The sequence below is a fragment of the Nycticebus coucang genome, chromosome 3 (assembly GCF_027406575.1).
Source record: "Nycticebus coucang isolate mNycCou1 chromosome 3, mNycCou1.pri, whole genome shotgun sequence".
In the NCBI taxonomy this organism is placed as follows: Eukaryota; Metazoa; Chordata; class Mammalia; order Primates; family Lorisidae; genus Nycticebus; species Nycticebus coucang.
In genome coordinates, this window is record NC_069782.1 from 160,392,867 (window position 1) to 160,417,309 (window position 24,443).

General features: G+C 48.9%; 1 protein-coding gene across 15 annotated transcripts in view; it reads right to left on the reverse strand.

Moving 5' to 3' along the window:
• The window catches only part of CFAP46 (cilia and flagella associated protein 46), a 105,801-nt gene that overhangs the window by 50,724 nt on the left and 30,634 nt on the right, over positions 1-24,443 (reverse strand). For 14 of the 15 annotated variants that reach the window (XR_008378849.1, XR_008378851.1, XR_008378850.1 and 11 more), the window contains 8 exons: positions 24,273-24,422; positions 23,261-23,368; positions 22,684-22,850; positions 18,986-19,117; positions 18,512-18,674; positions 5,395-5,479; positions 4,022-4,160; positions 3,569-3,752 (listed from right to left, as the gene is read on the reverse strand). Coding sequence is in view for 12 of the 15 variants with exons in the window: in XM_053584427.1 (XP_053440402.1) it covers positions 3,569-3,752; positions 4,022-4,160; positions 5,395-5,479; positions 18,512-18,674; positions 18,986-19,117; positions 22,684-22,850; positions 23,261-23,368; positions 24,273-24,422 (1,128 nt within the window). In the remaining 3 variants the exon portion in view is untranslated. The remainder of the gene's footprint in view (positions 1-3,568; positions 3,753-4,021; positions 4,161-5,394; positions 5,480-18,511; positions 18,675-18,985; positions 19,118-22,683; positions 22,851-23,260; positions 23,369-24,272; positions 24,423-24,443) is intronic. The other variant, XM_053584432.1, reaches the window with a different exon arrangement.

Consider the following 24,443-nt stretch of genomic DNA (forward strand, 5'->3'; position numbering starts at 1 on the left):
GGCCCCTGAGTCTGTGTCAGCAGCGCCTGCAACCCCCTCCCAGCTGCTGCCACTGCCCGACTCCTGCAGCCAGGCATGTGCAGCCCTGGGCTCTACCCTGCACCCACCGTCATTCCACAGATTCCTGTTGGAGTCTGACTCTGCCAGGTGCTTGGGGGGATATCTACCATCAGGAACTTAGGTCCCAGCAGGCTTCAGAGCCCAAACGCTCCACAGAATGAGTAAGTTGGGGTGGGGAGGGGGTCCTCAGCACAAAGAGTGGGAGAAGTTGGGGCCTGGGGGTCAGAACTAGGAGGCTGAGGGCAGGAGGCATGGGGGCATGGGGCCTCACCCGTTGCTATGCCGGGCATGGCAGTGACTGGACCCCGAGGTCCCAGTCACGTGGAGCTGCCAGGGTCCATCCCAGGCCCTCCACTTCCATCCACGTCTCACAAACTGCTCTGAACAGGACCTCCGTAAACAGGCTTGAGGAGGAGAAGTCCCACGGGGCATTTGTGGACAGAGGGTTCCAGGCAGGGGTGCAAAGGCCCAGGGCAAGGGTGAGGAGTCCAGAGTGGCTACAGGGCCAGGCCAGGACAGCACACCCAGAGCCTACAAGCACTACCACCTGGGTAGTGCCTACCCTCTGCTGAGGACAGGTGGTCGCTCAGGAAGAAATGTGCCCTTGTGCCCACCTGGGGTGACCGGCAGGGCCAGTGGGTGGATGTGGTGAGGGTGTGGGGAGGGAGGTGGGTACAAGGTGTGGGTGTGAGTCCTGCACCTGGACAATGTTGCTGTCCCTGGTGGGGCAGGAAGGAGGAGATGGTGGGAAAGGCAGAGTCTGACTTTGGGCACAAGATCAGAAGAATGAGGGGTCAATTGGGCTGCAGGCGTGGCAATCTGGAGGAGAAAGCAGTTAGGGCTGGATGCCTACGTGTGGGGTCAGCCTGGTGGTGGCGTTCAGCTCAGCACAGTGAGATCTGATCTTAAGGGCAGGAGGGACATGGAAGGAGGTCTGAGCTCTCAGCCTAGGATGCCTCCCTCAGGAAGGAGGGAGAAGGGAGGGCTGATTCAGCCAGGAGCAGTGCCTAAGACACAGGGGTGCAAAGGAAGGGGTCTGCTATCTTGGAGGGCCTGAGGGGGCTTCAGAACCAACCTCAGAGGCCAGCAGTGGCACACACGCATATGAATGGCAAAACATAACTATAGTCCAGAAAGTAGAAGGGAAGAAGAGAGAGAGGGGAGAGGAGGGGGGATATGGGAGGAAGGTGGGTATTTGGTGGGGGGGCCTCACCTAATTGTGCATGATGCAATGGTACATTTTGAAGCTATTAAGAAACGAGTGTAATTGTGTTACTTAGTTCAATGTAAGCATTTCACATTGTATATCGAAGCAGTACCCTGAACCCCATAAATACATCAATGTACAAAGTTATTATTTAATAAAAAATAATAATTAAGAAAAGAAGCTGTGTGTGAGCGGGAAAGGGCGAGGGCCTCCACGGAGGGGCTAGAGAGAGAAGAGGTCTCCTTCCCACTGCACACTGTCCACAGGGTCCCACCACATACGTAAGTTAACTCACAGTGAAGCACCAACCTGAGCATTGGAGCTAAAACTGTAAAACTCCTCAAGGAAAACATAGGCCTAAATCCTCAGGACCCTGGCTCACACAGCGGAGATGAGATGCAGTGCCATCACCACCAAGAATAAAAGAAGGTACTGATAAACTGGACTTCACCAAAATTAAAAACTTCTGGGTTACAAACAATACCATCAAGAAATTTAAAAAGCAGTTGAAAAGGGTGGCGCCTGTGGCTCAAGGAGTAGGGCGCCGGTCCCATATGCCGGAGGTGGCGGGTTCAAACCTAGCCCCGGCCAAAATAAAAAATAAATAAATAAATAAATAAATAAGTAGTTGAAAAGACAACCCATAGAATGAGAGAAAATATCTGCAAATCTCGCGTCTGATAAGACACTTGCATGCGGAAGAACTCTTACCACGCAGCAGTTAAAGAGCAAATGACCCATTTAAAATGTGGGTGAAGGGGCCACAGAAACTTCTCTTCAGAGAGGAACTGCAGGGGGTCCGAGAGTACACGGAAAGGGGCTCGACCCTGAGTCACGGGGAAATGACAGTCGAGGCACAGTGAGACACAGCCACCATGGCAACTGGGACCAGAGTCAGACCTCAGCAGGAGCTGGGCCGGAGCCTCACATGCTGCCCTGTGACTGTGACGAGGCGCAGCCACTCTGGGCCCTCAAATAGTCAAACAGAGGTGTCCACCAGCAATCCACTCCTGGGTATGTGCCCAGGGAGACGAGGGGGTGTGTCCAAGCAGGCCTGGAGGTGGCAGCTCACAGTGGCATCACCATGGCAGGCAAGTGACGGGAACAGCACGGATGCACACAGACCCATGACCAAGCAAATTCCCACACAGACAGTGGGCATTCTTCAGCCACAAGGGGAAGGAAGGGCTGACACAGACACGTCACACCACATGAAAGCAGGTGGTCACAGAAGGCCGCAAGCTGCACGGCTCCATCATGAGAAGTGTCCAGAGCAGGCAGAGCAGGCAGAGGGGCCAGTGAGCCACAGGGCAGGCGGGGGATAGGAAGGTGGTGGGTGAGACTAACAGACACGCTTTCTGAGGTGATGAAATGTTCTAAAATTGTGTAGATGATCGATTGTTTACTCTAAGAATCCACTAAAAAACATCCTGTGGCATCCCCTAAAGAAGAGAATGGAAAGAGAGGACTTGGGGTCAGCCAGGACAGAACACTCATGCAGATTTCTGCCCAAAGGGCACCCCAGCACAGCTCCACTCAGGCCCTGCTCAGCAAAGTCCACTCCAGCAGCACTCCTCAGGGGATAGCTGTCCTGCTGTCCCTGAAAGAGCTAGGTCAGGAGCACAGCTGCTCGTAGCAGGGCCAGGCACCAGTGACCACTCTGCACCCTGAGATGGGCACTCACATGGCCCCCGGCAGGCTCCATGTGTACACTGCAGCAGCCTCGTGACTGGCTCCTGCTACCCAGGTGCCAGGGATGCCCAGGATGTGAGCAAGTCCAAAGACCTAACAGCAGGATTTTCTCAGAGTTGGACAAACATCCCAATAACAGAAACCCCAAGACATTTACTAATGTTGAACAGCTCACACCTTCCCACCCGAGGACTGAGACACCCCTCAGTCCCCATCGCAAAGTGCTCAGGCCCCACGCACATCTCCATCAGAGTCACCAAAGGCATCACGTCAACGGCACAGTGCCCACCCTCTCCCCAAACCACTCTAAGCACACTGAGAGGCAAATGTGTCTTGGAAGAGAAGCAAAGGCTCCCAAGACCCCCAATCTCGGGTGCTGCAGCCCCTTACCTGCCGGGGCCCCCATTGGCTCCCAGAAGTCTCGGGGCGCCACCTGCTTGCTCCCCACCCCAGGTCAGTGACAAGTGCCATGCCCTTCATGCTGGAAAGTGACAGTCTGGCTCGCTGCCCACCCAGCAGGCATCCCTGGCGCCTGCCCAGCAGCACCCAAACGTCGAGCTCCCCTCCACGGGGTCCCCTCACAGCACCTGGGGCCCGCAGAGCACGGACCTGCAGAACCTGGATGGCATTGTGGTAGCAGGTCAGCTCCCCATGGACACTCTTCGAGTTCACGGCCAGGCGATGCCACATGTGTGCCACATACTCCTCACTCTCGTCCTTGAACTTCTGAATGTCCATCATGAAATTCTGGCCAAGTTTGGCCTTCACGATGACCATGTGTTTGAAGATCAAGCTAAAGAACAGGGAAAGTGAGAAATCAATGCTTAAGTTGAAGGATAAAAATTTAAACACCTGTGATGCATCCACAACTTAATTATTTGTCCTTTTCTTACTCACAAAGACAAGCACCAGTCCCACTCCCACCCCGCCCCCCGTGTGGGGTCCTCATGGGAAGCCAGGGAGAGGCCGTGGGCCATGGGGACTGCGGGAGGGCATGGCAGGGTGGGGCGGGGTGGGGCGGGGGCGGCCCCCAGGTGGGGGCACAGCGAGGAGGCCACTCACAGGCGGTGGGCCGTACGCGGCAGCACCTGCACAGCCTCGTCCAGCACCTTGAGGCCGCCCTCCCAGTCCTCCTGGTCGGCATGGCTGTGGAAGAGCAGCCCATAGAGAGCTGTGCGGAGTGTAAGGTCATCCTCAGCCTCTACAGTGGAGGGGAGGAGAGGGAGAAAGGGAGGAGGTCTCAGGGGGACCTCTCCTGAGGTCCTTGGGGCCTGCCTGACCCCTGCTACTGATGCCCTGTGTCCTCCCAGGACTAACCCCACCTGTCAGAGTCCTCCTGACCCCAGGCTGAGGCTCGCTGGGAGAACAACTCTGGTTACAGTTTAAGGCCTGGTCATTAACTCCCTCACACCCATCTCATATGTGGGAAAAGGCCAGGGCCGAGGCCTTTCATCTCTTAAGGAACATAGTGACAGGTGAGAGGCTGGCCTAGCTCCCAGTCCTGTTTTGTCACAGATGTGCAGCACTGGCTGGAGAGTTCCTGGTCACATAGTCAGGGGTTCTAGCAGAAACAAGCAAATGTAGCCTCCTAGCTGTGCCCAGGCCAGTGCTGTGGCACTCCATGGCCACTCCAGCCCACAGCCCCCGCTGACCTGGACCCCGGCCCCCAGGAACCAGCCCCTCGTGTCACCTGGCTGGTTTTTGCCACTCACTACCCACCTGTTTTCAGCATTTTGCTTTAATAGAAACAGCCCTGCGTTTGTGTGCACTAAGTAAGGATCAGTAAGAGGGATTCAGAGGTTGTCCTAAGACCTGCAGGACGTCAGTCCCAGGAACCTCTCTGCTTCTTGCCTCCCAGACAGCCGGACCACATCCCTGTCCTTGCAGACGAGCAACCAGCTACGTGGCTGGGGTGTAGTACTCAGCTCAGTACTTCACACACAGGGCCACACTTGTGTTCACTATTTCAAATCAACTGTAGCTCTCTAAATAGACTCGGGAACACTCAAGGCACAATGCTCTATTCCACAGCCTTTAAAGAGCTCCACGATCCTGTCGTCCTAAGGTCCGTGTATTCGCAGGAGCACAACTGCACTTTCAGTGGAAGTGGAAACATGAAATTTGTCTGCCCCTACAACCTGGAAGCAAGACTTCAAGGCACCATGAAGGTGAAGGTGCCCGCTCCAGACTCGGGCTGTGCGTGGCCCCAGACAAGGACCAGAAGGCCCTGGCTTTGACTTCTTTGCCTGTAGACAGGGAGTTTCTCAGGGCCACCCAAGACAAGCACTCAAAGTAGTGTTACTGTCATAGTTATGGCGGCTTTACATGAGTGTGCAGAATTTAAAAGCACTAAATGTTTAAATGGCCCTCCAGCCCTTCCCTTTCCTTGTGCCCAGGAGCCCAGGAGTGTGATTTGTCTTTTTGCGTCTACCAACCTGGAAGGAAGCAGCCTTCGTTGGTCCCGCCGCTCTGTAGGTCTGCAGTGGGCCACTGGTGCAGAAGGAGGGTTTTCCCTCTTTCCTTAGGTCAAACAAAACACAGTACATGCATTTGAAAGCTGCACTTCATTTTTTCACCATTTGCTTTTCATTTGGCTCCATATCTAATTACAGAAATTACCTGTAACTTTCTGAAAAACTAAGTCACAAAAGAATCACATTTCAACTATGAGAAAAGGCTTTCCGGCGCAAGGTTACTAACACCACAGCATACCCACGACAGGAGGCTGCTCCCTGACATAAGGCATAGTTTTTCAGGGGCATAAAAACCACACTAGAAAAGACTTATAGGACACAGTGAAAGCTACACTCCGAGGGAAGTTCACAGCTGCAAGTGCCACATCGCAAAAGAAGAACAACCACAAATCAGTAGCCTGACTTTATGTCTTAAGGAAGTAGAAAAAGAACAATCTAAACCCAAAAGCAAAAGGAAGGGGCTAATAAAGATTAGAACAGAGATGAAATAAATAAAAATAAAATAGAGAACTGAGAACAATGGAAAAATCTATTTGGAAGTTGGTTCTTTAAAAAGATTAATGAAATTGGCAAGCCTCTAGGTAGAGTAATAAAGGAGAAAGGAGGAAGATTAAATGATGTAAATAAGTGAGGAAAGTGAGGACATTACTACCAACCTCAGGGAGGGAAAAAGGGTTAAAAGAGTATCTCAGGGACAATTATACACCAACAAACCAAGTGATCTAGAAGAAGCAGACAAATTCCTTGACACACACAAATTAGCTAAACTGATCCAGACTCAATGGAAAATATCAGCATATTTATAATGAGTAAAGATATTGAATCAAAAGCTCCCAATAAAGAAAATTCCTAGATCAGATGGCTTTGCCAGTGAATCTATCAAACACTTAGATATGAGTTGGTAGCAATCCTTCTAAAATCTTCAAATAAACAAAGGCAAAGAAACACTTCCTAACTCATTCTATGAGGCCAGCATTACTTTGATACCAATCCCGATAAAGATATCACAATAAAAGGAAGTTATATGCCAATATTCCTTATGAATGTAGATGAAGACAACCCCCACAAAATACTAGCAAATCACATCCAGCTGTGTATTACACAGATGGCTCAGAAGGACCAGAAATGCAAAAGTGGCCAACATAAGATGATCAATCAATGGTAACTCATCAATTAACAGAAAAGGAGAAGAACCACGTGAGCATCTTAATTGATGGAGAAAAGGTATTTGAAAAAATCCAACACCCTTTCATAATAAAAACTCTCAGAGAACTAGAAATAGAAGGGCAATACCTCAACAAGATGAAGAGTCATCATAAAAACCCACAGCTAATGCCACACCCAACCATGGAAGAGTGAACCTGCCCCTGCAGTCAGAGCACAGACACTGCTGCCACCTCCTACTGGGGGTTCCCGCAGAGCTATTCAACAGGAAACAGAATTAAAAGATGTCTAAATTAGAAAGGAAGAAGTAAAACTATCTCTACTCATGGATGAGATGATCTTTCATACAGAAAGTCCGACAAATCCACAAAGAAGCTATCAGAGATAATGAATGAATTTGGGAAGCTGCCAGGTACAAGATCAACATGCAGTGACCAGTGTGTATTTATTCATTAGCAGGGAATAATCCAGAAAGGAACTTATCAGCACACTGTGGACTGGACTGTGTCCCTCCCAAATTCATACATTGCATATTCCAGCCTTAAGCCCTAGTGAGACGGGACCCTTGGGAGATACTAGGGTTAGATGAGTTCATTAAGGTGGGGCCTTCGTGATGGGGTTAGTGCACTTATGAGAAGGGACACCAGAGAGCTTGCTCTGTCCCCATCTGCATGCCTGGTGTGGACACAGTGAGCAAGTGGCTGTCTGCAGGCTGGGAAGAAGCCCTCACCAGAACCCAGCCATGTTGGAACCTTGATCTTGAACTTCCAGCCTCCAGAATCATGAGAAATAAATTTCTGTTGTATAAATAAGTATTAGCATATGGTAGTTTGTTATGGCAGCCTGAGCTAGGGTAGAAAGCACTCCTATTCCAATAGCACCTAAAAGAATTAAATCCTTATGAATAAATCTAACCAAAGAAGTGAAAATTTTGTATGCTGAAAACTATAAAATGTTGCTGAAATAAATTAAAGACCCAAATAAACGAAAACCATCCCATGTTCATGGGTAGGAAGAATTATCACTGTTAAGGTGTCAATACTACCCAAAGTGGTCTGCAGATTTAACACAATCCCTATAAAAATTTCAACAGACTTTTTTAAAAATTAGAAAAACTAATCCTCAAATGTATATGGAATTGGAAGGAACTCCAAATAGCCAAAACAATCTTGAAAAAGAAGAATAAAGTTGGAATCCTCACACTTCCTAACTTAGAAACATATTACAAAGCTATAGTAATTAAAACAGCATGGCACTGCATAATGACACCTACATAGACTAAGGGGAGAGGATAGAGAGCCCAGAGACAAACCCTGGTGTGTACGGTCAAATTATTTTCCACAAGGATGCCAACACCACTTACTGGGGGAAAGGACAGTCTTTTGCTGGGAAAACTTAGAGCTACATGCAAAAGAATGAAATTGGACCTTTACCTTACACTACCTATAAAAATTAACTCAAAATGCATGAAATATCTAATCTTAAAAGCTAAAGTTATAAAGTTATAAGAAGAAAACATTGGAGAAAATCTTCATGATATCAGATGTGGCAATGACTTCATGAATAAGACACCAAAAACAACACAGGCAATGGAAGAAAAACTGGGTAAGCTGGACTTCATAAAAATTAAGAACTTTTGTGCATCAAAGGACATTGTCAACAGAGTGAAAAGTCAGCCCAGAGAATGGTGGACAATATTTGAAAACCAGATATCTGCTAATATCCAGGGTAATATCCAGAATACATAAAACCCCCCACAATCCAACTACAACCAAAAAAAAAACACCCAATTTAAAAAACAGGCAAAGGCTTGAGCAGACATTTCTCTACAAAAGATACACAGATGGCTAATAAGCACAAGAAATTACTAGAGAAATGTATGTCAAAACCTCACACCTACTGTACTTGCTGTCATTTAAAAGAGGAAAGGATGAGTGTTGGGGGTTGATGTGCAGAAGCTGGACACTCCTGTGTGCTGGAATGTGAAACAGTAGTTATGGAAAACAGCCTTCCTGGCAATTTCTCAAAAGGTTGAACAGGATTACTGCATGATCCAGAAATGTCACTTCTGGGTGTGTGTCCAAAACAACTGAAAGAAAAGGGACATTTGCACACCATGAGAGTAGCAGCATAATTCACAATGGCTAAAATGCGGCAACAACCTGGGTGCAGATAAAGAAATGTGGTCCATGCATACAATGGAATATTATTCAGTCATCAGAGGGGTAAAATTCTGGCACTTGCTGCGAAGCAGATGGACCTTGAAGATACCATAGGCAGCGAGTGAAGTGAGCCAGACCCAGAAGGAAAACACCATATGATTCCACTTACGTGGTGTCCCTCTACAGGCAAATTCAGGAGGACAGAAAGTAGAAAAGTGGGTGCCCAGGGCTGGGGAAACTCAGGAGGGACTGTCAGGATAGAAATGTCTTTGAAATAATGAGAGAGTTTTGGGCATGGATAGTGGCAATGGTTATATAACATTGTGAACTATACAGTTAAGAATGATTATAATGATAAATATTACATTTAACTACCATAAAAAAAAGCACATTAGAAAGCACTGGAGTTCCCAGACCTGCAGGTATGACCCGCACGGACAGGACGGGGAGAGCTCTGCCCTAGCTTTTATTCTGGATAAGGCTCTCCTAGAGAGTACTGCTGCTTTTGTGCTTCTGCTACCTTGTGTTGAAAGCATTTTCACCAACCTTCTGGAAAAACTCAGACATCCAAAAGTTAAATTACAGATATGTAAAAAAGAAGATAAGATGATGAAACTAATAGATAATGGATTGGGTATGTACGTGACTGGAAGAGTATAAAACTAAAACTTGGAATAAAGAATTTTGCTGGAGAGGAGAGCAAGATGGCGGCCGAGTAACAGCTTCCTTGCATCTGGGCACCGTGAGTCTGGGGAGATAGGACTCCAGGCATCTCTGGCTGGTGGGATCTGCCTATCATCACCCCTGTGAGGACACAGAGAGTCAGCGAGAGACTTCTGGACCCCAAAAGGAGGACTAAAACAGTGGAAAAATGGCAAGCGGTCGCGTGTGTTCAATCCGTCTAAACCCGCCCGTAACTGTAAGTTCAGTAGCAGTGAGATTGCAAACCGGAAAGGCCTTACCTGTGAACTGTTTTAGTGTCTTTGGACTTGGCACTCAGTTGAACTGCCTTGGGGAGAGCCTGAGCGGGAGTGCAGAGAGCTTTGGCCATTGTCTAGGGCCCCAGTCTGAGCCGCTGAGCCAGACGGAGCTAATAGTGTTTGGCTGTGGGCCACAGGGAGCCATTGTGAGTGATCTGCCCCAGCAAGCTCTGCCCTCAGGGTCACAGAGCTAGAATCGGGTGGGAGCTGGTAACCCAGCGACCGAGTAGCCTAAGTGTGGGGTCTGAGCCGCCTTGCAGCCCTAACCTCCTTGCAGGAGCAGAGTGAGACCGGTTTTGGCACACTGGGTAAGTGGACAGCCACTTCAGCAGTGATTCCAGCGACAAGCACTTTCCTGGGAAGGCTTCTGCTCAGCAAGTTTACAAGTTCAAAGTGCCTTTTAAGTGGGCTGAAGAGAGATTTAGGGTGTCTACCTGCTGGGATTTGAGAAATCAGCAGCCTCCAGTTGTATCAGAGCTGTGATTAACATCTCATACCCCAGAAGACCACGTGTTGCCCAGACAATATTCAACAACATATACATACTGCTTTGTTTTTGGTTGTGTTTTGTTTTTTTCAGTTTTGGGGGGGTTTCTTTGTTTTGTTTTGTTTTTTTGGTTTGGTTGTTTTTTTATTTTGATGTTGTTGATGTTGTTTTGTTTTTTAATTTCAACCTTTTCCATACAGATCTTTTTTCTTTCTCAATTTTTCTAGTTTAATTATAATTTCCCATTGCTGCCTTTTTAAATAACTAGAACTTCATTTTTGCTAGTGTTTCTACTGCTATTATTTGGTTTTTCACCCAATTTTATCCCGTAAAGTTTTCTGTTTGCTTGTTTTGGTTTGATTTATAGCACTTTTGTCTTTCCTCTCTACTTGGTGGAGGTGGGGTACTGTGTCTGATCAGGTTAGCAAAGAGCTGCTGACCTCAAGGGACCCACTCAACTGGGCACCCCCAGAAGGTGGTTTTTCTTAAAGGTTGTGTCAAAGTACCCTACTGTACACCTATATTGCTCTGTCTCCCTCTTTCTGTGCCTCTCTTCTTTTTGTCAATATTCCTTTTACCCACCCCCTCTCCTTTCTCTATTTTTTTTTTTCTTTTCACTCGGTCCTCCTTTCTTTCATCCCTTTCTTGCTCTTCAACCTTCTCACCCTTCTGGTCCTATACCAAAAGGACTCATCTAACCCTTAGTCCACAGGCACGAGAACTTAAAGAGCAAGAGGAAATGAAAGGAAAATTAGGGCAAGGAAACAGATAAAAGAAATCACCCATGAAGAAGAATCAGCAGAAAACTCCAGGCAACATGAAGAACCAGTCCAGAACAACCCCGCCAAGGGACCATGAGGTAGCTACTGCAGAGGATTCCACCTATAAAGAAATGTTAGGAATGACAGAAAGGGAATTTAGAATACACATGATGAAAACAATGAAAGAAATGATGGAAACAATGAAGGAAACTGCTAATAAAGTGGAAAATAACCAAAAGGAAATCCAAAAACAGAATCAAGTAAGAGATGAACAATATGAAAAATATAAAAAGGATATAGCAGAGCTGAAGGAACTGAAACAGTCAATTAGGGAACTTAAAGATGCAATGGAAAGTATCAGCAACAGTTGAGACCATGCAGAAGAAAGAATTTCAGAGGTAGAAGACAAAGTTCTTGAGATAACTCAGATAGTTAAAGAGGCAGAAAAGAAGAGAGAGAAAGCAGAACATTCACTGTCAGAATTATGGGACTTTATGAAGCGTTCCAACATACGAGTTATAGGAATCCCAGAAGGGGAAGAAGAATGCCCCAGAGGAATGGAAGCCATACTAGAGAATATTATAAAAGAAAATTTCCCAAATATCACCAAAGAGTCTGACACACTGCTTTCAGAGGGATACCGGACCCCAGGTCGCCTCAACTCTAACCGAGCTTCTCCAAGACACATTGTGATGAACCTGTCCAAAGTCAAGACAAAAAAAAAGATTCTGCAAGCTGCCAGGAGTAAGTGCCAGTTGACCTACAGGGGCAAATCCATCAGAGTGACCACAGACTTCTCTAATGAAACTTTCCAAGCAAGAAGACAATGGTCATCTACCTTTCATCTACTTAAACAGAACAATTTCCAGCCCAGAATTCTGTACCCTGCTAAGCTAAGCTTCAAAATTGATGGAGAAATCAAATCATTTACGGATATACAAACATTGAGGAAATTCGCCACAACAAGACCAGCTCGACAGGAAATACTTCAACCTGTTCTGCACACTGACCACCACAATGGATCAGCAGCAAAGTAAGAACTCAGAAATTAAAGGACAGAACCTAACCTCCACACTGATGCAAAAGATAAAACTAAGCAATGGACTCCCACAAAATAAGACGAATAGAATACTACCACACTTATCAATTATCTCAATAAATGTTAATGGCTTGAATTCCCCACTGAAGAGACATAGATCGGCTGACTGGATTAAAAACACAAACCATCCATTTGCTGTCTGCAAGAAACACACCTGGCTTCAAAAGACAAATTAAAGCTCTGAGTCAAGGGTTGGAAAATAATTTTTCAGGCAAATGGCATTCAGAAGAAAAGAAGAGTTGCAATCTTATTTTCAGATGCGTGTGGATTTAAAGCAACTAAAGTTGAAAAAGACAAAGATGGTCACTTTATATTGGTCAAGGGAAAAATACAACAAGAAGATGTTTCAATTCTAAATATTTATGCACCCAATTTAAATGCTCCCAGATTCTTAAAACAGACCTTACTCAGTCTGAGCAATATGATATCTGATAATACCATAATAACAGGGGACTTTAACACTCCTCTTACAGAGCTGGACAGATCCTCTAAACAGAAATTAAACAAAGATATAAGAGATTTAAATGAGACCCTAGAACAACTGTGCTTGATAGACGCATATGGAAGACTCCACCCCAAAGATAAAGAATATACATTCTTCTCATCACCCCATGGAACATTCTCCAAAATTGATCATATCCTGGGACACAAAACAAATATCAACAGAATCAAAAGAATTGAAATTTTACCTTGTATCTTCTCAGACCATAAGGCACTAAAGGTGGAACTCAACTCTAACAAAAACGCTCCACCCCACACAAAGGCATGGAAATTAAACAATCTTCTGTTGAATAACAGATGGGTGAAGGAAGAAATAAAACAGGAAATCATTAACTTCCTTGAGCATGACAACAATGAAGACACAAGCTACCAAAACCTGTGGGATACTGCATAAGCAGTTTTGAGAGGAAAATTCATCGCTTTAGATGCCTACATTCGAAAAACAGAAAGAGAGCACATCAACAATCTCACAAGCCATCTTATGGAATTGGAAAAAGAAGAACAATCTAAGCCTAAACTCAGCAGAAGAAAAGAAATATCCAAAATCAAATCAGAGATCAATGAAATTGAAAACAAAAGAATCATTCAGAAAATTAATGAAACAAGGAGTTGGTTTTTTGAAAAAATAAATAAAATAGATAAACCATTGGCCAGACTAACGAGAAATAGAAAAGTAAATCTCTAGTAACCCCAATCAGAAATGATAAAGGGGAAATAACAACTGATCCCACAGAGATACAAGAGATCATCTCTGAATACTACCAGAAACTCTATGCCCAGAAATTTGACAATGTGAAGGAAATGGATAAATATTTGGAATCACACCCTCTCCCTAGACTCAGCCAGGAAGAAATAGAGCTCCTGAACAGACCAATTCCAAGCACTGAGATCAAAGAAACAATAAATAATCTTCCAACCAAAAATGCCCTGGTCCAGATGGCTTCACACCAGAATTCTATTAAACCTTCAAAGAAGAGCTTATTCCTGTACTGCAGAAATTATTCCAGAAAATTGAGGAAGAAGGAATCTTCCCCAACACATTCTATGAAGCAAACATCACCCTGATACCAAAACCAGGAAAAGACTCAAACAAAAAGGAGAATTTCAGACCAATCTCACTCATGAATATAGATGCAAAAATTCTCAACAAAATCCTAGCCAATAGATTATACCTTATCATCAAAAAAGTCATTCATCGGGCGGCGCCTGTGGCTCAGTGGGTAAGGCGCCAGCCCCACATACCGAGGGTGGCGGGTTCAAGCCCAGCCCCGGCCAAACTGCAACCAAAAAATAGCTGGGCGTTATGGCAGGCGCCTGTAGTCCCAGCTACTCGGGAGGCTGAGGCAAGAGAATCGCTTAAGCCCAGGAGTTGGAGGTTGCTGTGAGCTGTGTGATTCCACGGCACTCTACCGAGGGCCATAAAGTGAGACTCTGTCTCTACAAAAAAAAAAAAAAAAATTTTTTTTTAAATTTAAAAAAAGTCATTCATCATGATCAAGTAGGCTTCATCCCAGGGATGCAAGGCTGGTTTAACATACGCAAGTCCATAAACGTTATCCACCATATTAACAGAGGCAAAAATAAAGATCACATGATCATCTCAATAGATGCAAAAAAAGCATTTGATAAAATCCAGCATCCTTTTCTAATTAGAACACTGAAGAGTATAGGCATAGGTGGCACATTTCTAAAACTGATTGAAGCTATCTATGACAAACCCACAGCTAATATTTTACTGAATGGAGTAAAACTGAAAGCTTTTCCTCTTAGAACTGGAACCAGACAAGGTTGTCCTCTGTCACCTTTACTATTCAACATGGTGCTGGAAGTTTAGCCAATACAATTAGGCAAGACAAGGAAATAAAGGGAATCCAAATGGGAGCAGAGGAGGTCAAACTCTCCCTCTTTGCTGATGACATGATCTTATACTTAGAGAACCCCACAGACTCAACCACAAGACTCCTAGAAGTCATCAAAAAATACGTAATGTTTCAGGATATAAAATCAATGTCCACAAGTCAGTAGCCTTTGTATACACCAATAACAGTCAAGATGAGAAGCTAATTAAGGACACAACTCCCTTCACCATAATTTCAAAGAAAATGAAATACCTAGGAATATACCTAACAAAGGAGGTGAAGGACCTCTATAAAGAAAATTATGAAATCCTCAGAAAGGAAATAGCAGAGGATATTAACAAATGGAGGAACGTACCATGCTCATGGATGGGAAGAATCAACATTGTTAAAATGTCTATACTTCCCAAAGCAATCTACCTATTCAATGCCATTCCTATCAAAATACCAACATCGTACTTTGAAGATTTGGAGAAAATGATTCTGCATTTTGTATGGAACCAGAAAAAAACCCATATAGCTAAGGCAGTTCTTAGTAATAAAAATAAAGCTGGGGGCATCACCATACCAGATTTTAGTCTGTACTACAAAGCCAGCATGGTACTGGCACAAAAACAGAGACATAGACACTTGGAATCGAATTGAAAACCAAGAAATGAAACTAACATCTTACAACCACCTAATCTTTGATAAACCAAACAAGAACATACCTTGGGGGAAAGACTCCCTATTCAATAAATGGTGTTGGGAGAACTGGATGTCTACATGTAAAAGACTGAAACTGGACCCACACCTTTCCCCACTCACAAAAATTGATTCAAGATGGATAAAGGACTTAAATTTAAGGCATGAAACAATAAAAATCCTCCAAGAAAGCATAGGAAAAACACTGGAAGATATTGGCCTGGGGAAAGAGTTCATGAAGAAGACTGCCATGGCAATTGCAACAACAACAAAAATAAACAAATGGGACTTCATTAAACTGAAAAGCTTCTGTACAGCTAAGGAGACAATAACCAAAGCAAAGAGACAACCTACACAATGGGAAAGGATATTTGCATATTCTTAATCAGACAAAAGCTTGATAACTAGGATCTATAGAGAACTCAAATTAATCCACATGAAAAAAGCCAACAATCCCTTATATCAATGGGCAAGAGACATGAATAGAACCTTCTCTAAAGATGACAGATGAATGGCTAACAAACACATGAAAAAATGTTCATCATCTCTATATATTAGAGAAATGCAAATCAAAACAACCCTGAGATATCATCTAACCCCGGTGAGAATGGCCCACATCACGAAATCTCAAAACTGCAGATGCTGGCGTGGATGTGGAGAGAAGGGAACACTTTTACACTGCTGGTGGGACTGCAAACTAGTACAACCTTTCTGGAAGGAAGTATGGAGAAACCTCAAAGCACTCAAGCTAGACCTCCCATTTGATCCTGCAATCCCATTACTGGGCATTTACCCAGAAGGAAACAAATCCTTTTATCATAAGGACACTTGTACTAGACTGTTTATTGCAGCTCAATTTACAATCGCCAAAATGTGGAAACAGCCTAAATGCCCACCAACCCAGGAATGGATTAACAAGCTGTGGTATATGTATACCATGGAATACTATTCAGCCATTAAAAAAAATGGAGACTTTACATCCTTTGTATTAACCTGGATGGAAGTGGAAGACATTATTCTTAGTAAAGCATCACAAGAATGGAGAAGCATGAATCCTATGTACTCAATTTTGATATGAGGACAATTAATGACAATTAAGGTTATGGTGGGGGGAGGAAAAGCAGAAAGAGGGACGGAGGGAGGTGGGTGGGGCCTTGGTGTGTGTCACACTTTATGGGGGCAAGACATGATTGCAAGAGGGACTTAACCTAACAATTGCAATCAGTGTAACCTGGCTTATTGTACCCTCAATGAATCCCCAACAATAAAAAAAAAAAATTAAATTAAATTAAAAAAAGAAAAGAAAGAACTGGAGTTTTGGCTCAGCGCCCATAGCACAGTGGTTACGGCACCAGCCACATACACTGAAGCTGGCGAGTTCTAAACCAGCCTGGGCCAACTAAACAATGATGACAGCTGCAACAAAAAATAGCCAGGCATTGTGGTGGGTACCTATAGTCCCAGCTATTGGGAGGCTGAGGCAAGACCATCGCTTAAGCCCAAGAGTCTGAGGTTGCTGTGAGCTATGACACCACAGCACTCTACTGAGGGCAACATAGTGAGACTCTGTCTCAAAAAAAAAAGAATTGGAGTTTTGGCAAGTTGTATGCCTGGCTAGACCAGGGGCGTAGCCAGCCTCCCTGATTGCTAGAGAGGCCACCAGAGCCTGCATGGCCACTCAGCTCCACAGAGCCCGACACCTGCACCCACAGAACCTCGTTTGCAATAACAGGTGGTAGGCTGGGTCTGGCTTCCGAGGGGGGCAGCTCCCCATCCCTGGCCCTGACTATGTCCTGGTACCCACCAGCTTCTGGTGGGAGGCTATGATTTTCCATGTTCTTGCATCTGTTGCAGGCCAGGCCCCCGGGGCTCAGGGGCGGGCTCACTCTCACCCGCAGCAGTGTGCCTTCCTGGCACAGGAAGCTCCCTATCTTGTCCTGGCAGCCAAACCTCCCATGGCTTGTCCATTCTTTGGCTTCTGTGGACCAGGGCGTGTCCTAAGGCTTTCTGACCTGGGGGCATCTGGCTGTAGGAAACTGCAGGTTTATAGAAATGATGTCGCTGGGTCAGCCTGGGCATGGCCACAAGCTAGAACTCTGACCCTGGTGTTCCTGGGCAGGTAGAAAATATGCTGGGGCAGGCCTTGTGGGAGCCGAGCCCTGGGGCCGGGAAGCTGCTTCTTGCATATAATGTAAGCATAGCTAGATCAGGATGCAGCATGTGGGGTGGCTGGGCAGCGGGGGAGCCTAGCTGGGTTGTGCTCCTGGATTCTGGCTCCAGAGGCAGCCCTGGTGCAGAGCTCAGTCCAAAACTCCCTGGGGAGCCAAACCAAGAAGGCTCCTTTACCAGAACCACATTCAAGGTGTCAGGGAGCTCTCCAGAGGGGGTTAGGGACCAGAAGGGCCTACACGGCCTTTTCACAGTCAGGCCAAGGAGCTGTTGAATGGGGTGAGCAGCCACGGACCTGCGCAGTGGCTTCTGCCCCCACTCGTCTGCTCCCCTGTGTGTGCCCCCTTCCCCAGCCTCCTCCTCCTATAGCTTTTAGGCCACGTTCTTCTGGTTCTCTGAGAAGTCCTTGGTTCTGTGGGTGCTCAGAGGCTGATTCCTGAGTCTGAGCTGCCTGCTCTTCAAGGCAGGCCAAGGCCCAGGATACGCTGGGCCTTGGCCCTGCATCCTGAAGCCCTTGGGGCAGCACTGGCCTGACCCCGCCCTTGCCCCAGATTATATCATAGCACAGCAGGGTCACCTGGGCCACGGGCTCTCTGGTGGTGGTATGGGGATTTCTGTCTTCCCACATCCCTTCCTGTGCCCCTCAGTCTCTCACCCATGTCCATCGCACATTTGGGCTCTTCCCCAGAGAATGACACACGCCCCAGGGCCCGCTTGGCAGGGGCTGGGCCTGCCCAACCCACAGATCCAGCAGCTCAAGCAGGTACTGATGTGACAGGCCAGAGGGGAGACTCGTCTACACATCCACAGTTTGCCCTCTTGATCTGTGCCCAGGCAGGACCTAGTGGGCTCGGGTCAGACCCCACCCAAAGTTGTCCCCCTTGGTGCCTGTCCAGGCCTTGGGGGACCCTGCCCTGGCCGTCCCTGGTCCCAACCCCCTCTGCATGTCCTGGCAGCACCACTCTGCCCTGCAAGCAGGGCCTGGCCTCCTCCCGTCCCCACTAGAGGCCCCTGTGCTGTGTCTACAGGGAGCAAAAGGGGCTTGGAGAATATTCCTTAGCTCAGCAAGGAGCTGCCAGGTGGGCGCTGAGAGTGTGGGAGGCCAGCTTTCACTGTGCTGCGATGGCGGCCTAAGGAGGACAGTTCGTGGGTCTCTCTGCCCCAGCATCTCCAGTCATCTCTGAAAAGCCCCCAGGGCCTGCCTGGCCAGCCCACCTGCTTCCGGGCATCCGTCTTGTTGATGATGCCAATGAGCCTCTGGACGGTGGCCCTGGCCTTCTTCCTGTTGGCCACGGAGGACAGGAGAGGCAACCAGGCATTCCAGTAGTGCCGCGCAGCCAGCATCACCAGAGCACTGCTGCCTGCGTTACCCCCAAACCTACAGGAGGTGGGTGGCACCTGAGGCACTGCTGCAGCCGGGTAGCTGCAGGAGCTGAGATTGGTGAGGCTTGGGCCTTGTGCCCTGCCATGCCCACCCACCTGCCAGGACAGCGCTGGTGCCTGGTTGGGCCTGTGCTAGCTTGAGCTGCAGGTGCCAGGCAGGTGAGCCCCACCCTCCACCTCCCTGGAGCTCCCAGCCACCCTCTCCCAGTCAGCTCAGGCCCCTGCAGGACAGGAGACCCTGCTCAAGCCACAGAACCACCACAGCCTCTGTGCAGGGTCCCCGAGGCCTCCCGTTGTCCTCCGCACCTGGCACTCTCCAGGAAGGCCCTGGCCGCCGACAGCCGCAGCTGCTTCCGGCCCTTCAGGCTCTCGAGGATGCTCCTGCCCTTGACACATGAGGCCATGCACAGCATCTCTGCCACCAGCCGGGCCTCAGCCCTGGAGGACAGAGAGCCTGGGGAGGGCAGCGCCAAGCGCACTGGGCTCCCCTACAGCAGCTCTGCCTGTGGCCCTGCACAGGTGGTGTCCACCAGGCCTGGGCTCTAAGTTTGGGCAGCTGAGGTGGACAGGCAGGAGGCTCAGCTGGTAGTGCCTGCCTGTGGCCTGGGGATTTGGGTGAGTCCTGTGGCCAGTGCTGGGACACGCAGCCTGGGCTGTGGCCTCGCTGACTCTGGCAGTGACTGGGAGAAAGGCCAAGCACCCTCAGCACCAAGATAGCCCCTCTGATAGCAGTGTTCCCGGCTAGGGGATCCCAGCACAGCAGCTGGTCAGCAGGCTGAGCCTCTCTTGGCCCTCCCCCCGGGCTGTCTCCTGGTCTCTGCCCATCCCTCTGAACACCTTCTGGCCCTTTCCCCACACATGCACTGAGCTGAGACCCCATAGCTCAGGCTTGGGCTGCAGCCTCCCACAGAGGAATGATGCCCTGCTCCCTGAGAGGGGCACATCCTTGCAACTCTGCATGGAAAAGCACATGCGTTTGTGGGTCTGGGATCCAGGGCAGGGACCTGCCATACGGAGGTGCTGTTCCTCCCCTGCAGGCACCTGCTGGCCTGAGGCCAAGGCCACTCTGCAGGGGACAACAGTGGAGTCTGGCCTGTGTCATGCAGCTGGTGGGCAGGGACTCTGTAAGGGGCCATCAGGTGACTTCTGTGGCCAGTGTCACTCAAGCCTTACACACCTTGACCTCCCCACTTTGCTGCTCCAGCCATGCAGACAGGACTGCTCCCAGCCGCACGGTGGGGCCCCATCCTTCCTCTTCTGGTATTTTGCAGCTCTACTGTTGGTGGGTACAGTTAGCTTTGTCCTGTCTTCCTGATGATGCCATCCTTTCACCTCCTCCTGTGGGCATTTCAGTGTGGCCACCAGGCCCTCTCTGACCTGCATTTCCAGGTCAGCTCCTTTACATTTATTGGTGCCATCCACATAGAGGTGGGGTTAGAGCCAGCATTTGCCCTTTGCCTCCCATGGTTGGGATATCCATACTAAAATGTCTACATACAACTTTAATAATGCAAAGAGATAGAACAAAAAATTGAAATATGTGTACTTTTTTAAAAAAGCATCTTTAATAAAGGTTAATCACCCTCAGGGCATGGCCTTGTGGCCTGCTGGAGGGAAGACAGTGTGCAGGGCCGCAGCAGTGACCGCAGGACAGCCTCTCCCACTGAGCACAGGGCTGCTCTACGCAGCGCCTCCTGAGCCCTGGCACCAGCATGGACTTGCTGGCATCACCGAGGCCGGGCCCAGTGCAGAGCCACAGCTAAGCCCCATATGGAGGTGCAGTCCCACTGAGTCACCACTAGAGGACAATGATTGGCTACAAATGATTCTTCTTTCTTTTCTTTTTTTTTTTTAGAGACAGTCTCATTTTGTTGCCCTCAGTAGAATGCCATGATGTCACAGCTCACAGCAACCTCCAGCACTTGGACTAAGGTGATTCTCTTGCCTCAGACTCCGGAGTAACTGGGACTACAGGTGCCCGCCACAATGCCCGGCTATTTTTTGTTGCAGTTTGGCCAAAGCCTGCGCCCTACTCACTGAGCCACAGGCACTGCCCTACAAATTGTTAGATAATTGCCCCAGAAAAGCCCCTCCTACTTTCTACAGACCAAGATTAACTATGGCCTGCCCCTAACGCCTCTTCCAGCCAGGGCAGTAACTCCTTATTGGCTATTCTACCCTCCCATCACCATTCTAAAGACTTCCCCTAACCGAACCTACATACCTCTCTCACAGGCGTGCTCTCTCTCTCTCTCCCTCCCCTTTCCTCTCTCTCTTTTCTCCCCTCTCCTCACTCCTCCTTGGTATTGTCCTGCAACATCCCTCCCTCACCAATAAAAGACCTTTCGTACAAGCCTTGGTGGTCTACGAGATCTCTGTCGGTCGAGTGCCCGCCCCTTCACAAATGATTTTTCTTTTTTTTTTTTTCGTAGAGACAGAGTCTCACTTTATGGCCCTGGGTAGAGTGCCGTGGCGTTACACAGCTCACAGCAACCTCCAACTCCTGGGCCTAGGCGATTCTCCTGCCTCAGCCTCCCGAGTAGCTGGGACTACAGGCGCCGGCCACAACCCCCGGCTATTTTTTTTGTTGTTGTTGTTGCAGTTTGGCTGGGGCCGGGTTTGAACCCACCACCCTCGGCATATGGGGCCGGCGCCCTGCTCACTGAGCCACAGGAGCCGCCCCACAAATGATTTTTCAAAAACCCTAAAGCAGAAATAAAAGACCTAGTCTCCTGCAGCTCCTCCTCTTCCTTATTACCCCATGTACATATTCACATTTTTAGCTCATCTGTTGCCTACTAGCAACAAGAATTGCTAGTAGGGAGGTGCCTGCGGCTCAAGGAGTAGGGTACTGGCCCCATATGTCAAGGGTGGTGGGTTCAAACCCAGCCCTGGCCAAAAAAAAATGCTAGTGAGAAATAAAACTCAATTTAAGAACCACAGATGACAGAGAGGCATGGCTAAAGCCATTCACCATGGTCTGAGGGCTCCACGCCGCACCACGCGCATGCTGGCTCTGCCCAGGACCACAGCTTGGTAGTTTCTTTATCTTTGGGGAATAACATTTGAGAAATATTTCTTGCCTGTCCTGAAGGAAATAATGTTGCATCCTGGCTGTCCTCTGCCTCTGAACAACTCACTCCTACCTGGTCCCCAATCTCCATATCTGAGTCACCTACAGGATTCATGCTGTGAGTGGGAGCTCAATGGAGGCTTGACCTCCAGTATTGATCCCACACATTGCATCTCTCCCACATTTTCTAGACTGTGACCTCCGATCAGAGAACCTCCTATGCTCTGACCAGTGCTCAGGGACCGTCCTACATGGTGACACAAAATCAGGGATCGTTCAGTGCTGTGAACTGTAATCAGGGATCTTCCTGCCTGGTAACCTGTGATGAGGGACCCTCCTGTGCTATGACCTGTGATCAAGGACCCTAATGTTCCGTGACCTGTGATCAGCGACCCTCCTGTGCTGTCACCTGCAAACAAGGACTCTCATGTACTGTGACCTACGATCACAGACCCTCGTGTGCTGTGACCTATGATCAGGGACCCTCGTGTGCTGTGACCTGTGATCAAGGACCCTAATGTTCTGTGACCTGCGATCAGGGACCCTTCTGTCCTATGACCTGTGATCAGGGACCCTTGTGTTCTGTGACCTGTGATCAGGGACCCTCCTGTGCTGTCACCTGTGATCAAGGACCCTAATGTTCTGTGACCTGTGATCAGGGACCCTCTTGTGCTATGACCTATGATCAGGAACTCTCATGTGCTGTGACCTGCGATCAGGGACCCTCGTGTGCTATGACCTGTGATCAGGGACTTCTTATGTTGTGACCTTTGATCAGGAACCTTCTTGGGCTGCGACCTGTGATTAGGGGCCTTCCTGCATGGTGACCTGTGAACAGAGACCCTCCTGTGTAGAGACCTGTGGTTCCGGGCCACACTGGAAATCTGTCCATTGTTGGGAATTGGCCGGTGTCATGATAAGGGCTACTTACGGGCCTATTGTCCTCATGTAGTTTATGCCCAGCTGAACGGCCTTGTGGGTGCAGGCCATGGTGATCTCATGGTCACGTGCTGCATGGGCAAAGTGGGCCAGTCGCGTCAGGGTCTGCACCTCCACCAGGGGTTCCGGCCAACTGCACTCGGAGGCCATTTTCACCAGCTTCCGAGTGGCAGGAAAAGGAGCCCTGCGTTAGTGATGCGGGTTCCTGACTGCCTGGACCTGCAAGGCTGCTGTGGGAGCCTTGGTGCTCTCTGTCAAGCCTCAAGCATGGACATGCACTGTTTAGTGTGTTATTGCAAACAGAGGTATGGGACTGCATGTATCTTGAAATGCCACCAGAGCTGAGCTACAGCAGGGGCCATGACGCCCCAAGGTCCAGGGCTTCCACCCCACTCAGGGCGTCATGGGGCCAGGCACACGGGGCCCCTGTGCTGCCAAGATCTGCCCAGACCTGCTGGGGGGGATGTCTTCCTGCAGGATGAGGGTGGAGAGGGAGGGGGCAGCGTGGGAGCCAGGGTCTGTCTCCACTCTGGGCTTCCGGTGAGCCCGGGACAGCTGACGCCACTCACTTGGGCCAGGGGTGGCACGTTGAAATCCATGAGGCCCAGCCCGTTGCAGGAGTACATCTCCAGCGCCACAAGAACCCTGGTCATGCAGCTGGTGTCCTCGCTGGATCCCTGTGGGGAGGGAAGCACGGAGAGTTGCTCCACCTGAGGGTGCTGTAGTGAGGGCTACAGGGAAGCTGGAAGAGCCATGAATTTAACTCTGTGAAATATTAGTTTAACAGCAATAATGTGACCACACAATGTGGAGCATTTACACCTTAGGCTATTTGTGTGAGTATATCCCTCCATGGTGCCATCTCAGGCCGTAAAAAGTACTCGAGGCTGTGCCACCCCAGAGCAGACGGCAGTGTCATCCGACAGCCAGGGGATCCCGTCCACAGAGAAGACAGGTGGCCCAGGCGTGGAGGTGGTCCAGGACAGGTGGGACGATACTCGCCACCTCTTTGCCTCTGTGGCCCCCTCCCCAACTCACACTCCTGGCCAGGCTCAGAGGCCCTACCCCAGGCCGTCCCTGACCACTCCACCCTGGTTTGGGCACTGACTGTCCATCACATGCACTTTCTGTGTTCCTCAGCTTTCCCTGCAGGGGCCAAGTGCTAGTGGGCCAGCCCTGAGCCTCTCCTCCCAGGGCCCTCTTCCCCAGCCTCCTGCCTAGAAGCCCTTCGTGTTCACAGGGGACACCCAGCCCTCCTAACAAGGTTCTGTCCGGAGCCTCCAGGTAAGGCCTCAATGAGCAGCCCAGAGGCCAGACAGCATCCCCAAAAGTCTGGGACCTCCTGAATGGGCAGGCAGAGAAAGCCTTGTGCCCAGTCTCCAGGGTGGCCAGGGCAGCAAGTTCAGCACAAAAAGAGACCCCCAACTGCCCTGATGGTGCTGTGAAGAACTGAAGTGGCAGGGAACCCCTTCCAAGCCCCCGGCCTGTCTCAGACATGTCCACCATTCTGCGGTCAGAGCCCCTGGCACAAGGGTACAAGGGTGCTGTGCCCAACTACCGGCCTGCACCCACCCTGCCCACCTGCTCCTCTGTGCCCAGTCGTGGCCCGATCTGCTGCTGTAATAGCTGCTTGGCCTTTACCCAGGTGGCGATTAGCTGCTGCCGGGCGCTGGTGGGGACCACCTCCTCAGGCACGCTCCCGCCGGTCAGGCTCAGGGCAAACTCACAGATCTAGGATGCGTGTATCCTCAG